The following is an 18,219-nucleotide window of genomic DNA, read 5'->3' as shown; positions in this document are numbered from 1 at the left end:
CAGCCTGGTCTACAGAATCAATTCTGATCATTCTGAATTCCAGAATGATCAGAGTTACATGGTGATCTCTGTCTCAAAAATAAAAAAGAGAAAAACAAAACAAAAATAACAAACCCTAAAACTAAAACAAACAAAATCCCATAACTCCAACCAAACCAAAACCAACACAAAGAAAAACCCAAAACACACCATACACACACACACACACACACACACACACACACACACACACACACAAAGGATCAAAAAATATTTCATGAGTTATTTCACAAAATGAAATAGTGGGGAAGGGCAAATGGAGAAAAGGGGGAATCATCTTCACCAAGACAAACATGCTGGATTTCATAGCACTGTTTAGAATGATGCTCAGAGCATTCACAAACATGCTATAAATTGGAAATGTACATATGATATTAAAATCTCCCTGGTGATCTGTGTGCTTGTATTAATTCGTGTAGTTATGGCAGACATCCTTAGTCTTGGAACGCATGCTTTTATCTTTAGTGGTCATAACTCGATAAAGCCCGTGTTTATTAATTCAACATTATTTTTAATGTCAAGCACTGTTCTAGGTGTGAAGAGGTCCCGAACAGGAGCCACCCACGTCTGTAGGGAAAGGATATGAAATGCAAATAGCTACTTCCCCAATCCAGTGATTTCACAGAGAGGAGGTCCTGAGAAAATGCATGGCCCTAAGAACGTAATAGGGGCCAGGTGGTGGTGGCACATGCCTTTAATCCCAGCACTTGGGAGGCAGAGGCTGGTGGATCTCTGTGAGTTCGAGGTCAGCCTGCTCTACAGAGTGAGTTCCAGGACAGGCTCCAAAGCTACACAGAGAAAGCCTGTCTCGAATGTCACAGGGGTGTGACAGCTACTCTTGCTTGTCAACTTGACTAAACCTGGAACTAATGAAACCTCTCAAATGAATGGGCATATCCATGAGGAATTTTTGATTATTTTTTAATAATTATTTGAAGCGGAAGATGCACTTCTAATCTGGATTTCTGAGCTGGAAAGGCACATCTTTAATCCAGATCTTTTGAGGTGGAAAGCCCCAGCTCTAATCTGGGCTGTGTCTTCTGCTGGCAGCCTACATAAAGGACACGGGAAAAGGAAGCCTCTCTCTTTGCCTGCTTGTTCTCAATCTCACTAGCAAGTCCATTCCTGCACTAACATTAGAGTCAACTTCTCTGGGGTTCCAGGATATACTGAAGATCACCTGAGACATCCAGTCTCTTGAACTGAGTCGTGAAGGTGACTCTTGGACCTTCTGTTGGTATACAGCCATCGTTGGACTAGCTGGTCAACTCGTAAGTCATTCTAATAACCCCCATACAAATATGTGTGTGTGTGTGTTCTATAAGTTCTGTTCCTCTAGACTAATATGGGGGCATCGGGAAGGACATTCCCGGGGTGTTTACATTGGTTTGGTACTTAAACTATGGGCAGCTTCTGGATAAGCAGAAAGAGTGTCAGAAGGTGAAGGAAGAATGAATATGGAGGCTTTGTGCTTGGTTATACAAAAGGAGAAGGCCAGTGTTGGGGACTGAGAGGGACGTGGGTGATGTCAACTGTGGTGGGGGAAGTAAGGGTCAAGTCATGCAGAGCCTTTAGGCCAAGTTGAGAATTAAAAAAAATTATTAATTCTTTGAGGCTTCTTTAAGAATCACATTAACACCCCTTCTCCTCTCCCAGACCCACCCCTACCTCTACACCTGCTCCCAGCATCCTCTCTCTCTTTCCCTCTCTCCTTCCTTCCTTCCTTCCTTCCTTCCTTCCTTCCTTCCTTCCTTCCTTCTTTCCTTCCTTCCTTTCGTAACCCACAGAGTCCAATTTGTGTTGCCAGTACAGTTTTTCATAATATGGTTTCTCTATTAGATATTTAAAGCAATATAAATCAGAAATCTAGATACAATGTTAAAATATCTCCTTGCTATCGATTGGAGCTTGAGCAACAGTCCGGGGGCCATGCCCTTAAAGAAAACAGACTCTCCCTCTTCCAGAAGTCATCAGCTGTCAATAAGTTGAGGATTTTGAACTTTAGCCTAAAGGTGAAGATGTACTTCCGGAGTGCTATAAACATAGCTGTCTTATATTTCTACTCTTGTTAGTTTTTTTTATTTTTTTCAAGACATGGTTTCACTGTAGCTTTGGAGCCTGTCCTGGAACTAGTTCTTGTAGACCAGGCTGACCTCGAACTCACAGAGATTCACCTGCCTCTGCCTCCAGAGTACTGGGATTAAAGACTTGTGCCATCACCACCTGGCCTCTTATTAGTCTTTTGAGACAGGGTCTCACTTTGTAGGCCATGATGTCCTCCAACTCAGAGATCCACCCATATCTGCCTCCCACATGCTTGCTGAGTCAAAAGCATGTACAGTTACACACAGCTGGCTCAGAGACTTAGTGTGTTTGTTCTTGCAGAGGACCTGGGTTTGAGTCCCAGCACCCACATGGTGGCTCACAATCATATCTAACTTTTAATTCCAGTTCCAAGGAATCTGATGCCTTCTGATTGTAGGCACCACGTATGAAAGTGGCGCACATACAAACATGTAGGCAAAACATCCATATAACAAAAGAAATCTAAAAAAGGTTTTAAAAATTTAAAAGAAGAAAACCAATGAAATAAAAAAGTATTTATGATGACTTTGAGATTCCAAGGGGTTGAATTTAGAGCCCCAAGAATGCAAAGCAATCAACCACCAAGCTACATCCCCAAAGTTTGACATAGAATTTATCAGACATTTTTTTCCTAAAGAAGATAAATGAATGGCCAACAGTACATGAATAGATGCTCAACACCACTAGTCTTTGGAGAAATGCAGATCAAACCACAAGGAGACGTCACTTTGCTCCTACTAGGATGCTATAGTAATACAAGATGAATATCTCTGTCAGAAAGGACATGGTGGAATCAGCATCCTCAGACTGTGCTGGTGGGAAGTAAAGGCAGGGTACACCTTGGAAAACTCAGGGTTCTAATATGAGTTTACATTTCCTCTCCTTGGCATTTTCATTGGAAACACATCACAATGTAAAGACCAGCACACAAATGTTCCTAAGAAGCATTACTCACAATAACCAAGACGTGGAAACCCATCCCTACCAGCTGGCAAATAGGATGGCAAAAGGTGGCATATCCACCACGCAAAGGGACACTTGGCATGAACTGAGTGCCGACAAACCAGAGCCACGGCGACAGTCTGGGCAAATTGAAAGAAATCAGAGTGTATGCTTTATTCTCCACATATGAAATGTCTAGAATAAGCGAAATCCTTCAGAAATATAAAGCAATGATTGTCTACTGCGAAAGGGAAGGAGAAGTGAGGGCAGGTCGCTCACAGCTTCAGGCTTTCGGTTTTGATGTAATAAAAAAGTTCTGAAACAGATTATAGCAATTGTACTTCTATAAAATATATTAAAAACCACTGTCCCCCCCCACACACAGTGCTGAGGTGGCAACTCTTAACAACAACAACAAAAACCATTTAACTAGTGCTTGCTTACAGATTCATTGTCACCATGGCATGGAGCCTGACAGCAACAGGAGGCATAATACTGAGGCAAATAGCTGAGAGCTACATCCTGGTCAGTAGGAAGAGAGAAACACGGGCCTGGCACAGGCATTTTAAACCTCAAAGCCTACTCCCGGTGACACACCTCTTCCAAGCTGGCCACACCTCCGTGCCTTCCCTAAGCAGTCCACCAACTAGGGATTAGACATTCAAATATATGAACTTTGGGGGGGGGGCATTCTCATTCAACATCCTCCACAATGGCAATAGAAAGAAAATTAGAACACAGCCCCAGCTAAAATCCATCCCTACTTACCACGATGAACAGCTATAATTGCAGCACTCAGGAGGTTGAGGCAGGAGGACACCAGTTTCACGCCAGCCTGGAATACAGAATGAGACTTTACCTTTAAAAATAAGATGACTAAAAAAATTTAAAATAGTGACTCTTGGCACTTTGAAAAGTGTTTTTAACTTGATTTTTTTATTCGGCAATCTCACACATGTATAAAGTACATTCTAATTAATGCAATCCCCCACTCTTATTAAACAACCTCCTAATGCACTTTCAAACATTGTTTTCCTTTTCTTTTCTTTTTCCAAGACTCACTGAGTTTAGGCAGGATCATCTATGTGGTAATGAGTGTTCAACTACCCATGGAGCACGGCGGGTACTCAATGGGTACCCCACTAAAGAAAATGAGTGTTTCTCTCCTAGAATACATTAGAAGCTAATACTTCACCATGCAGAGGCAGAGCATGGATTCCTCCCCAATCCCAGTCAAAATGCCCAGTGTTGTTCGTTGCAAGCAGTTACTACGGCTGTGGGGTCAAAACTGTATTTGGTTCTGCCGTTAAAATAATAAAAAAGTGCGTGTACATACATACATACATACATACATACATACATACATACATACATACATACATGCTGTTTTTGGAGAAAAGATATCTCATTGTAGCCCTGGCTAGCCTCAAGCAAACAAGAAATCTGCTGTCTCTGTCTCCTGAGTAATGGGACTAAAGGTGCCGGTCGCCAATTGTACACTTTTTAAACCGATGAACTTTGTGACACATAAATTTCTTCTCAATAAAGTTGAAATCCAATTTGGTTGGGGCACTAGTTTTCCTAAGTACGAGGTTAAGTTTTCTGAGAGCCAGTGGCCCCAGAGTTTACTAGAGAAAAGCGCCTTCTGCCTGGGACAGCGAGGCCGCACCCCTTCCCTCGTTTCCTAGCAACCAGCTTCCTACTGTACACTTCCTCAAACTTCCCTTCGTCACTTCCGTTCTCAACAGGAAGTGAGGTCAACTCGGCGGCTTTCCCGGGAGTTCAGCGTTCGCAGCGGGTGAAGTAGTCTTCCTGGACGGGTGCTGGCACCGCTCCGGCCCTGGGCTGGTGCAAAGGCCCGGGGATCGCGGGACTCGAACACGCGCGGGCCAAGGGCGGCAGGGGAGGAGCCGGCGGTGACTCTGCTGGGTGTCCGGGGTCCCGAGTGTGCCTGTTCTCCGAGTTGCTCTCCCCAAGCTCTAGGTCTTGGACAATTCTGCTCTCCTCCCGCAACTACCCAGGTCCTGCGTTTGAAGGAAGACCCCTCACAGAAAACATTCTCCTGCCGACAACCGTTCACGCCCAAGTCCCTCAGAGCTCTGCCAAGACTTCTCTGGGATCTGTCAGCGACTTTTGAGTTGCCAGAGGCCTGGGGGTAAATGTTTCCCTGAGTGCTAAACCTGGGGTAGGGAGGCAGTTCCTGCAAAATATGGGATTAGGTAACTTGGGGAAGTTTGCATTTTGGCTTACTTTTATTGAATGGCTCTGGCGGGGTTTCTTGTTTCAAATCAGAGGAGTTTGCCTTGGTTTAGGTGGTGGGAAGCCACATAGCGATGAGGCTGGAGGGGCCCAGGTGATGCTAATTTTGTAGATTTTAGTCTGACCCTCGCAGGGATTAAGTGGCCCATTTGTATCAGCTGATTCTTTTATACGTGTAAATGTGTTTTCTATCTGCAAGTAAGCTGAAGTTTTCTTAGACAAGGACTGAGTCATACAGCACTTTTGCGACTTTCATAGCCCCAAACACAGTGCTGAACGCAGTAAAGGTGCAGCCATGTTTTAGAATCTGCGTATCAGTGGATACGCTCTAACCTCTTTAGCTTAATGTTGAAGGGGTCACACTGGGCATAATGGAGCACCAGCACTTGGGAAGTGGAGGCAAGGGGATCTGAAGTTTAAAGTCAGTCGGCTATGTAGGGGGTTTTATGCCTAGCCTGGGCTATGCAAGACCTTATTGCAAGACAAAAAATAAAAATAGAAAACGTCAAAGGCATCTATTTGAGCATAACTCAAGATAGGTGGTGGTGGCACACGCCTTTAATCCCAGCACTTGGGAGGCGGAGGCAGCCGGATTTCTTGTGAGTTTGAGACCAACCTAGTCTACAGAGTGAGTTCCAGGACAGCCAGGGCTACACAGTGAAACCCTGTTTCAAAAACCCAACCCGAACCAGCCAACCAACAAAACCCCAGAACTTCTAAAACACAGTTCAGCTCCTGGAAGGGATGGCACAAAATAGCGCCACCTTTTTAGATTAAAAACATCTAAAATTTAGACTCTATTTAGGTACATTTTCCTGAATTCAATACTGCTCTGGGATGCTCATTCATACACTCAGTAGAAAATGTTGTGCTTATCTTTTTGGAAAAGGCCAAATAGTGGCAAGTCCATTGCTTCCTTGTTTCCATTTTAATATGCATCTGCCTCTCCCTTTTCCCATCTTTTAAAATAGGTATTACATCTTAACTTGCTGACCCAGAGGTGCTGGTCATTATGGGAAATCAACTCGCGGGCATTGCTCCTTCCCAGATTCTCTCCGTAGAGAGTTATTTCTCAGATATCCACGACTTTGAATATGATAAGAGCCTGGGAAGTACTCGTTTTTTTAAAGTTGCCCGAGCAAAGCACCGGGAAGGCCTGGTGGTAGTGAAGGTCTTTGCAATTCAGGATCCCACATTGCCTTTAACGAGCTATAAACAAGAGCTGGAGGAACTGAAAATCAGACTTCATTCTGCACAGAACTGCCTACCTTTCCAGAAAGCAGCAGAAAAAGCGTCCGAGAAGGCAGCCATGCTGTTTAGGCAGTATGTGAGAGACAACCTCTATGACCGCATCAGTACCCGTCCGTTCTTAAACAACATCGAGAAGCGCTGGATCGCCTTCCAGATCCTGACAGCCGTGGACCAGGCGCACAAGTCTGGAGTCCGACATGGCGACATCAAGACCGAGAATGTGATGGTCACCAGTTGGAACTGGGTTCTTCTAACGGATTTTGCCAGTTTTAAGCCCACTTATCTTCCAGAGGACAATCCAGCAGATTTCAACTATTTCTTTGACACCTCGCGCAGGAGGACTTGCTATATTGCTCCTGAGCGGTTTGTCGATGGTGGGATGTTTGCCACCGAGCTGGAATATATGAGAGATCCGTCAACTCCGCTCGTGGACCTAAACAGCAATCAGAGGACACGGGGAGAGCTGAAGAGAGCCATGGACATCTTTTCAGCAGGTATCTGAGTCGGTCAGTTTAGCTAATTTGCGTATTTTAACTGTCAGACACAGAAATCTAGCTTTTTGTAAGTTGCCAGATTTCCAGACATTCCTTAGCTTTCCTTCTTACACTGTTTTCAGATAGATACATGATTTCCTCCGTGGCCGTGCTTAAGTGATGAGAAAAATGCAGAGTGCTTTTCATTCATCTAAACATTCAAAACACACGCTGTGCCATGCTGGCGGCATGAAAGTACATCTCACCTTGTGTTTGCTCTGGCGGTGATAAGCATAAGATGCTCTCACGGAAACTCAGAGTAAGGAAGTGGGAGCGATAGGTAGGGAGGCAGTGCCGGAAAGGCCTCCAGTAGGGCGATGGCATTCCAGCTGAGGCCTCCCAGTGACTGGGAGTTAGCTTCGGTAGTTGGTGTCGGGCAGTGTGTGATGTTCCTTCAATGTTGACATTTATAGCTGTGCATTTCCTCAGAGTGCTAGTTGAGTCCTTCGGTGGTTTTGAGTTTTGTTTTGTTGTCTTTGTATATTCATGTGTGTGCAGGGGTGCGTGTGTGTATGTATGTACGCAGACACACGTGTACGTGTGTATGTATGTACGCAGACACACGTGTACAACGGACAATACCGGAGGAACTACACCTAAGGTTGTCTCTGGCCTTCATACTGTGCTAAGTTCCCTGTCAACTCTATTATTTTTGAGGCAAGGTCTCTAACTGGGCGGGGAGCTTACCATGTAGGCTTTGTTGGTCAGTGAACCCCAGAGATCTTTTCTGTGTCTGTGTCTTCAGCTCTGGAAGTACAAGCATGTACCACCCTGCCCAGCTTTCTTTTTATGTGGATCCTGGGGTTTGATTCAGGGCCTAATAGTTGCAAAGCAAGTGCTTTTCTCACCGAGCTGTTCCCTGGGCCCATGTGAGTGTTACTCATTTACTTATTAGATTGTTTTGAGGCGAGGTTTCTCTGTGTGGCCCTGGCAGTCCTGGAACTTGTAGACTAGGCTGGCCTTGAACTCCCAGAGATCCACCTGTCTCTGCCTGCCTAGTGCTGGGATTAAAGGCGTGTGCCACCTCTGCCCAGTCGTTATATTTTTTTAAAAGAAGTTTTATAACTCTCTGACACTTATCAGACCACATCTTAATTGACTGTAGATTTTTGAGCCAGGTAGCAGGATCCCATATTTCCACGGCGTAGAGCTTGTCTGGCAACTCCTCATTATGTGCCCCGGACTAATGCTCGCACCTATGATGCGGAACATTCCTTATTTATTCCTTTGACCCCGAAGGCTCTGCTGCCATCAGTGTGCACATCTGGAGTTCCCATGTCCTGCATGGCATAGTTCTGGACGTCTCCAAGTGCCTGAGGGGCACATTTTCGCAGCCCACTCCACAGACACACTTAGGAGTGTTGACAGTAGACTCTGGGGTCACCACTTCGCTGATGGCAGAATGGCCCTTTCTTTTCTTTTCCCCTTTGTTTGCAGGAGCTGTTCTGCCAGGCCTGACTTAGAACGGGTCTTCCTAAAGTTTTTTTTCTTCTCTTTTTGTTGTTTGGTTTTTGTTTTTGTTTTGAGACAGGGTTTCTCTGTATGTAACTTTGAGGCCTGTCCTGGAACTCACTCTGTAGACCGACCAGGCTGGCCTCGAACTCTTAGAGACCCACCTGCTTCTGTTTGTTTTTTTTATGTTGTGTGTTTTTGTTTGTTTTTATCCCAAAGACTTTTGTAATTTTCTTTTGATTTTCCTCTCAAACACTGGGAATGGAACACAGGCTCTCACTTCACTCTGGAATTACAGGTGTGGACTTCCATGTAGCTGAGATTACATGTGTGGACTTCCATGTAGCTGGGATCACATGTGTGGTCTTCCATGTAACTAGGGTCACATGTGTAGCCTCCCATGTAACTGGGGTCACATGTGTGGCCTCCCATGTAGCTGGGGTCACATGTGTGGCCTCCCATGTAGCTGGGGTCACATGTGTGGCCTCCCATGTAGCTGGGGTCACATGTGTGGCCTCCCATGTAGCAGGCCTTACAGGAATGCCGCACCACTCTGCTCTTCGTGGGTTCCCTTGATCCATTAGTTGTCTAGGAGTTGTCTTGCTTACTTTTCTATTCTGAGGTAAAACACCCTGACCAAGTCAATTTTAAAAAAGAACAGTGTTTAATTTGGCTTTTAATTTCAGAGGGTTAGAGTGTGTACACATGTCTCTCTGTGTTGGTTTCTCTTCTTGTGCAGCTTCCTGGATTCAGTCAAAGAGGTTTCCCTAATGATTTAATTCTGATTCCTTCCCAGAGGCCTCAACTCTGACACCATTGTCAGACTAAGGTTTCTCCACATTACCTCACAATGGGGATCTGATTTGAACACAGGAAGCCTTGGAGTACACCAGAAGTGTGTCTAAACCACAGGGCTGAGGTCTCATCTAGACAGTGTATGTTCTATAGGTATTCTGCTGTCATGGTAGGATATTGTACTGACGTTTGTTAGATCTACTTAGTTTATAGCGTGGGTCAGATTTTCTATTTCCTGCCTACATATGATGAATTAAGTATTTTTAAATGACTTTATGTCTTGGTTTTGCCCCACCCCCCACGCACCATGCAGGAGAAGCTGCAAGGGGTGCAGGCGAGCACATACCTGGTGCATGTTGGAGGTTGGTGAGAGCTCATGGGAATGGTTCTGTCCTTCCAACATGTGGATTTAAGAGACTGAGCTTAGTCATCAGACCTGGTCTTTACTCCTTGAGCATTCTGCTGGCCTCAGAACTTGATTTTTTTCCTTAAAAATAGCTGTTGTTGGAAGTCCTTTATTCTGAAATTGACATTGTATAAATAGGAATTAGCAAATTTACTGAATGTTTATTAGTTATTAGAATTATGTTAGTTGACAGGTGTAGGCGGAGGTTGCTCGTTTGTTTCCCGGCATCCCAGACCTGAAATAATTATACAAAGACTATATTAATTACAACAAAGCTTGGCCAGTTAGCTCATGCATGTTTCCAGCTAACTCTTACATCTTGAATTAACCCATTTCTATTATTCTATGTATCACCATGAGGCTCGTGGTTTACTGGTAAGGTTCTCTGGCATCTGTCTCCTTTGGCACTTTCTTTTCTCCTACCTCTGTTTGGAATTCCTGCCTTGCTCTTTTCTGTACTGCCATAGCCCAAAGCAGCTTCTTTATTAATCAATGGTAATAACACATATTCACAGCATACATAGGGAAATCTCACATCAGACAGATTTTTCAATGGACAAAAATTGGGGAAAAACATCCTATGGAGTTTGTATTTTAGTGGGCACAGAAACAGGCAACATAAAATAGTCCACAGTGGGTACTGTTTGGAAAAGTACTAGTGAAAGGAAAGAATATGGAGGAGCTGTAGTGGTTTTTGCAATCTGTTTTCGTTTTTGTGTGTTTTTTTCTGAGACAGGTCTCTGTAGCCCTGACTCTTATGGAACTCACTTTGTTGATCAGGCTGACATTGAATTTACTGAAATCCTTCTGCCTTCAAAGTGCTTGGACTACGGGCGTGTATCACCACACCCAGTGGTTCCTGAAATCTTAAACAGATAATTAAGAAAGGATTTACTGCCGACTGACCGGGAGCTGAAGGAGGTGGAGATCAGATCAACTAGTACTTAGGACGAGTATTCTTGCCAGAGGCCCCAGCAGGTCCAAGGCTGTACGGTAGTTTTTTTAAGGTCTAAAAGACTTGGTAAATGCATGTCATTTAATGACTCAATAAAATTGCTGTGTACAAAAAAAAATCAAAATTGCTTTGTGCTTTTGAGAATGTAGGTACTTAAAAAAGTGGTTGAATTATTATTTCCCTTTTCTTCTGATTTGCTCCCATGTTTTAAAGACTTGGTGTATGTTTGTAATATTTAGCACTAGAAATCAAATTCACTTGTTGGTTGTGTTCTGTCTGCCTTTCTAGGAGGGGAGCTTGTGAAGACAGGATTTTACCACACAGTGCTAGTAGCGCCTGTTAGAGGCAGCACCTACTACTTTGTAGTTCTTGTGAACTTAGTGCTGTGTTTCTGTACTAAAGGGTTCCTTGTGACTTTTAAACTCCTTTGTGTATATGTTTTTGTAAAAAGAAAAAGTGAATGATTGTCATTATTTTTATACCCTGGCCACAAGCAATTAGACAATATGTTTAATATTGCATTAAACATTTAAATTTAGTTGATTTTTGCATTTTGAGTGTTGTGATTTTTCTGAATTCTGCTCTGTATTACGTGATCTCTTCATGTTCTAATGAATTATGTCCGGTTTTCCAGGCTGTGTGATAGCTGAGCTTTTCACGGAAGGTGTACCATTGTTCGATCTCTCTCAGCTGCTGGCATATAGGAATGGGCATTTTTTCCCTGAACAAGTGCTAAATAAGATCGAAGATCGCAGTATCAGAGAATTGGTAAGTATGTTGCAAATATTTGCTGTACAGTTTTAATGGGAATGTATCCTCGCTGTCCTGGAACTCACTGTTTCAGTTCACTCAGGGCAGGCCTTCTGCCATAGCCTCAGGAGTGCCGGAATACAGGCATGAGCCACCACGCCCAGTCCCTCCTCCACAACAAAGTTGGGACAAAACCTAGTACTAATAAACATACTTTTGATACCTTATTAGAAAGAAATATACTGTTTTCAAAAAGCACATTTTACATTAAAAGAAAAATACAGAAAAATGAATCCATTATTCCATGGTAATCTTGACTCTGCTTTGGGCGGATTTGGAGGTGGGCCTAGCTCCTGAGAGAGAGCTTGCCACTGAGGCAGGAAGAAGGCAGACATCTGCAGGCAGAGCGCAGCAGTGGGCCTCTCCTGGGGAGGCAGGTGTGGTCCTCCTGGAAGGGAGCTACACAGTCACTGGGTTATGGTGTGTAAGGCCATCTGGTCGGATGTCTGGATCGCTGTAGGAGGCGTCTTTTTAGAGTAACTGACACTGTGCTAAGGACTGCAGTGTGTGTAGAGTACTCTGCAGTATTCTGAGTGGGGAAATACGCAATCTGGTGGCATAGGCCTGCAAGCCCAGTTATTTAGGAGTCTGAGGAAAGGGAAGCTCAAATTCCAGGCCTGCCTGAGGGTTCAGACTGTGTTCTAGGACAGTTTGGTGAATTCAGCAAATCCCTATCTCAAAATAAATAAAGCTTTTAGGAGGGCTGGGCTGTAGCTCCAGGGCCAGCACTGGCCTGGAATGTGTTTGCTTTTTTTTTTGTTTTGTTTTTTGTTTTTTGTTTTTGTTTGTTTTTTTCGAGACAGGGTTTCTCTGTAGCTTTTGGTTCCTGTCCTGGAACTAGCTCTTGTAGTTCAGGCTGGCCTCGAACTCACAGAGATCCGCCTGCCTCTGCCTCCCGAGTGCTGGGATTAAAGGCGTGCAACACCACCGCCTGGCTTGGAATGTGTAAGGTCCTAGCCAGCCTGGACTGCTTGAACACAGTTTCTAGGGCAAAGTAAAAGCTGGGTCGTGGTGGCACACGCCTTTAGTCCCAGCACTCGGTATTCAGAGGCAGGGGGATCTGTGTGAGTTTGAGGCCAGCCTGGTCTAAAAGAGCTACTTCCAGGACAGGCTCCAAAGCTACAGAGAAACCCTGTCTTGAAAAACCAAAAAAAAAAAAAACAAAAAAAAAAAAACAAAGTAAAAAGGGAAATACTGGAAACAGGGTGCTCTGGAGGAAGCCAGTGTAGCTTGTGGTAAGAAATAGAAGCGCACTTGCTGCTCCCCGGTGTGGTTGACTCTTGCCAGGCCATTTAATTGAGCAGCTTTGTGTCTTTGGAGCTACATTTTCTTGATTTGACAGTTTGTTTATTAATCTTTGAGGCGTTAATGCAAATATGAAAGTTATTCTTAGGTCATTTTACCACATGGTACATTTGATTCCCCTAAGTCAAATACTAGTTTCCGGGTTAGAATCCTTAAAGAAAGCCAAAATTGCAGATACGTGGAAACATTGAACTGTTTTTTATATATTAAAAGAGTTTATGTTCTTATATCAAGTATATTATTTCCAATGTTTACATTTGTTCCAAGGAGGCCACTTGATCATTCCTGGCTGCTCAGCCCCAAAATAATCACACAGAAACTATATTAATTAAATCACTGCTTGGTCCATTAGCTCTAGCTTCTTATTGGCTAACTCTTACTTCTTAATTTAACCCATCTCCATTAATCTGTGTATTGCCACGTGGCAGTGGCTTACCAGCAAAGTTTTGGCATGTCCGACTCTGGTGGCGGCTCCATAGCTTCTCTCTGACTTTGCCCTTCTTCCTCCTAGCATTCAGCCTAGCTTTCTCTGCCTACCTAAGTTCTGCCTTGCTATAGGTCCAAAGCAGTTTCTTTATTCATTAATGGTAACCACAGCACACAGAGGGGACTCCCACATCACACATTTTTAAGTATTTTATTTCCTTTTAAGCTTGTGTGTGTGTGTGTGCGTGTGCGTGTGTGTGCACGTGTGTGTGCGTGTGTGCTCACTCAAGAGCATGTGAGTGCAGAGTTCAGAGGTGTGTGTGTCTATGTCTGTGTGTGTGTGTGTGTGTGAAGAGTGTGCCAGTGCAGAGTTCAGGTGTTCAATCCCCTCTATCCGCCTGGAGTTAGAAATAGTTGTGAGCCACTTGGCTGTGGGTGCAGGGGGCTGAGGAGGTGCTCCTAGGTGCTGAGCCATATCTGTATCCTATTATTTATGTCTTTGAAGTGCTGGGACCTCACACAGGACCTCACACACTGATGCCGTGCTCCATCCTTGAGCTACGTTACTACTAGCCCTTTGATTCTCCTCTGGACTAAACTACACTTAAACCATGTGCTAATCTTTTGAATTTGTGGTAGTATAGTTTAAACCAGGACTCCTAGTTGTGGCTCTGAAATGATATCAGGAGTCCTATAATTTCTTCCAGATTCGTGTGTTATTTTGTTTTTTTCTGAAGGCTTGTTGCTTTTTTAATAACAAATGTCAAACAGGGTGTGACCTCTTATGTACCGGACTCTCTGCACCTTAGTGTGTAGAGTTCTGTTGCCTTCTGGGAGAGACAAAATTATTTTGTAGTTCTAAAAAAAAAAAAACAGCTGAAAATGGTGGTGCATGCCTTTGATCCCAGTGCTCAGGAGAGGCGAAGGGCATGGATCTCTGTTTACAAGTACCTGCTTCTGATCTTTCAAAGTTTCCCTGAGCAAACATTCTTATTTCAGGGCAGAACGTTCTGTTTCTACTGAGAAAGAACTTACTGGTCTCCATAGTGAGTTCCAGGCCAGCCGGGGCTACATGGTCAAATATCAGAATTACTTCAGAAATCCTTTAAATCACATGTAATTGTCTTCTAACTTTTAATTGTGTGTGTGTGTGTGTGTGTGTGTAGGTAGGTATATGTGAGATCTTCTGTAGTCCAAGCTGGTCTTGAACTTATTACCACAGCTCAGGAGGCTGGCCTTGAACTTGTCACACAGCCCACGTTGTTGGCCTTGCCCAAGTCTGCAGAGTGTGGGTGTTACAGGTGTGAGCCATCCCAACTGGCTTTCATTTCCTGTTCTAAAATGGACCCTGTTCTCTTTCTCCTTTCACGTAGGTAACTCAGATGATCCACCGTGAGCCAGAGAAGCGTTTGGAGGCCGAGGATTACTTGAAGCAGCAGCGTGGCAATGCCTTCCCCGAGATATTTTACACTTTCCTTCAGCCTTATATGGCTCAGTTTGCCAAGGAAACCTTTCTCTCTGCCGATGAGCGGATTTTGGTCATACGGAAAGACTTGGGCAACATTATTAACAATCTCTGTGGACATGATTTGCCAGAAAAAGCAGAAGGGGAGCCCAAGGAGAGCGGGCTAGTTGTCCTGGTGTCTGTCATAACGTCCTGCCTGCAGACCCTGAAGTCCTGTGACTCCAAATTGGCCGCCTTGGAGCTCATTCTGCATTTGGCCCCTAGGCTGAGTGTGGAGATCCTGCTGGACCGGATCACTCCATACTTGTTACATTTCAGCAACGACTCTGTTCCCAGGGTGAGGGCTGAGGCCCTGAGGACGCTCACCAAAGTTCTTGCCCTTGTCCAAGAGGTTCCTCGTAATGACGTCAACATCTATCCAGAGTACATTCTCCCAGGCATAGCCCACCTGGCCCAAGACGATGCTACTATCGTCAGACTTGCCTATGCTGGTAAGAGTTATTGTCCTAATTATGGCCTTGCGCATATTTTTCGAGTACTGACTTTCATATCTCTTGACTTTTTGATCTCTTTGGGAATTCCTTGTGTGAATTTTGCTCTTGAATTATGAATACACATATCCATGTTAATATTTATAGCTAATCTATTCCTGGGGCTCAACTTTTGTGTATACGTGTACATTTAAAAGGATTAGAATTACCAGCTGCAGAAGTGTACAGTGTGAACTCTCACAGTTTGACCTGGAATAGTACACTTAGCTGGAGGAGGACTCATGTTTACAAGTACCTCTTCTGATCTTTCAAAGTTTCTCTGAGCAAACATGATTATTTCAGAGCAGAATGTTGTGTTTCTATTGAGAAAGACCGTGGTGTTGAAGGGAGGTTTGAGTTAAGTCCCCATCTCCTTACTTTAGTTTTCAGAATGTGTGACATCTTGATGAGATGGGTATGTCACACACACCTACTTGTTCTGCTTAGAATTCTTCCTCACAAAGCCCAACAGCAAAAATTCATGGTTTTAGCTCCTTGAGCTAATTCTGAATGCTTACTTCACCATGGGAAATATCACTGAGACATTTACATAATCCATAATTTATATCCATGAGCTAATGGAAATGGACCTTCTGTTTGGAAATCTTTGTACATATGTATAACACGCATGTGGCGATGATATTGCCGTACTTTAAAAGCCGTGTGCTTATTAGTTTAGCATTTGCTTGTCGGCGTTAATAGAATACATGAAAGCCGGGTTTTAGACAGTATATATATAGTATTTTATATTTAGGCACAAGCCCAAAGGATTTCTTTTCATCTCCAGTGGTGCTGGCACAGACATATTCTGTATAAAGTGGATTGAAAAGTGGGACTTAATGGGGAGTTAAACTGCCCATACTTAAGGGGCCCAGGAAAAAGTCTTTCCTGATCATAAAGGTATATGGCCAGGCCCCTGTGTCTGTGGCTTCTGTATCTGTGGACTCAGCAAACCGAAGATTGAAAATATTTGAGAAAAGTTTTTATTAAAAATATATAGCTGTTTTGGTCATCCCCTGTAGAACAGCAATATTGTACAGCAGCTGTTTACATGGTGCTGTGTTAGGTGCTATAAGTAGTTTGAAACGGAGTCTGGAGGTGATTTGAAGGAGTGGGAAGACGTGTTAGAGTGTGTACGAGCGATGGCACTTTCTGCAGAGGACGTGGGCTTCTGCAGAGGATACTGAGGACAGTGCACAGGTAGTCGGGATGTGGATATGTTTGTTTAGAGTTTGGCTTTTATCAGGTATGACCTAGAAGTCTCCTGTGTCTTGTTTGTTTGGTGTTAGGGATCAAGCCCAAGGCCTTTGTGCTGCCTGGTACACAAGTATTCTGCTGAGCTACACCGTAGCCCCTAGTTTCTCCTGTTAGGGTGTTATGGGATAACATCATGTTTATGCGGTTCTCTCTCTCTCTCTCTCTCTCTGGAACGGTCTATGTGCATATAAGGGCAGGGGTGGATGATGGGTGTCTTTTTATTTCTGTACCTTCATTTTTGAGACGGTCTCACAGTTAGCCTGAAATTCCCTAATCTGGCCAGGCTGGCTGGCCAGCAAGCCCTAGGGATCCCCCGTCTCTGGTTTTCCCAGCACTGGGATTATAGGCCTGTGCTCCCACATCCACCTCTCCACATGGGTGCTGGGATCTGAACACAGGTCGTCATGCTTGCATGGTAAGCACCACTGACTGAGCCATATTCCCAGCCCAAGCTTTTGTTTTATTTTGAGCATTGTTAAACCTGGCCATGGTGGGTACCCTAACATGAACAGAATTGCTGTATCTAATAGACTCAACTACAGTAGGGTGGGTTTGGTTTCATAGACGTTACAAAGTAAGAAAATGTGTAAAGCTGTGGATTTGATCTCTAGCACTTAGTTCCAGTTTAAGGTAGTTACTGTATGTTGAGTGTTATTCACTGCTAAGGAAGAAGAGCGCAGTCTTTCCTGCTTGGTGTCATAGGTGAAGCACAGATGCAGAAGACGAGAGAATAGAGTAGGGACGGAGACAGAACAGTGAGGAACAGATGTAAATGGGGGTACAGGTGACAGCACCCCAAGGATGGGACCTGTTGAGTGGTGAAGAGTGTCAGAGCAAAGACAGTGATGCCGAGGTGTGACCAGCAGTCTCACCTTTTGTCCACTGAGACTTGAGGATGTACTTGGACAGCGTCTAATGATGGCCCATTCAGTTTAGTAATGGCTTTTTAAGGCACTCGTGACTCCTCATTTATCTGAAGAAACAGAAACACAGGCTGTTGAAACAGAAAGCTGGTAGGTGTCAGGCTTGAGGGCTGAGGCCTGGTCTGGCAGATCCCAAGGCCCCATGTGATGTTACTTTGGTGCTAATGTTTCTGTGTTAGTCAGGTTACCTTTAAAGGCTGGCTCTGTGAAAGAATGAAGCATGTTCTCTTTTTCTCTCATTAGAACTGCATACTTTATTTTAGACAGGTTCTGCAAATGAAGAATTTTTTCTTGTTTTTTTTTTTTGTTTAGAGATTGTCATAGATTGTGTGATCAGTCACAGAGACTGATTAAGTGCTAACTTGCAAAATTCTGCTTTTCCTGTGGATTTCTTGAGTGATATTTAGATGCATAAGGACTTGGGGATCCCGGGTCTTATGGTGACCTGCAGTCATCAACACTCTGGAGGCAGAAGTAGGTGAAGCTCCAGTTGAGGCCACCTGGGGTGCACAGGACCCTGTCTCAGAAAAGCTAAAGGACTCTGGGAGGAAAAGTGATGAGCAGCTTGAAGATTGGAGGTCATGGTTGTAACTGTTCTGGTGGCATCTTCTAGAAAACATCGCTCTACTGGCTGAAACAGCTCTGCGGTTCCTGGAGCTAGTGCAGCTAAAAACTCTCAACATGGAGAACGACCCGGATAGCGAAGAGGCAGATGAAGCCACACATCCAAACGGAGACTACGACACAGGTGGTGTTATTTCTCCTCTTAGAGTTCCCATCGTTTAC

The 18,219-nt window shown here is 44.2% G+C and overlaps 1 protein-coding gene across 1 annotated transcript in view; it reads left to right on the top strand.

The window, feature by feature from the left end:
- The first annotated feature begins 4,803 nt into the window (after window positions 1-4,803).
- Pik3r4 (phosphoinositide-3-kinase regulatory subunit 4) overlaps window positions 4,804-18,219 on the top strand; it is a 61,814-nt gene continuing 48,398 nt past the window's right edge. The window contains exons 1-5 of the mRNA XM_075964791.1: window positions 4,804-5,221; window positions 6,297-7,070; window positions 11,352-11,485; window positions 14,632-15,214; window positions 18,047-18,181. Of these exons, the coding sequence (XP_075820906.1) occupies window positions 6,338-7,070; window positions 11,352-11,485; window positions 14,632-15,214; window positions 18,047-18,181 (1,585 nt within the window). The 5' untranslated portion in view covers window positions 4,804-5,221; window positions 6,297-6,337. The remainder of the gene's footprint in view (window positions 5,222-6,296; window positions 7,071-11,351; window positions 11,486-14,631; window positions 15,215-18,046; window positions 18,182-18,219) is intronic.

The sequence above is a fragment of the Microtus pennsylvanicus genome, chromosome 3, assembly GCF_037038515.1.
Source record: "Microtus pennsylvanicus isolate mMicPen1 chromosome 3, mMicPen1.hap1, whole genome shotgun sequence".
Lineage (NCBI taxonomy): Eukaryota > Metazoa > Chordata > Mammalia > Rodentia > Cricetidae > Microtus > Microtus pennsylvanicus.
Note: the sequence above shows the minus strand (reverse complement) of the source record. Positions and strands in the feature narration are given on the sequence as shown.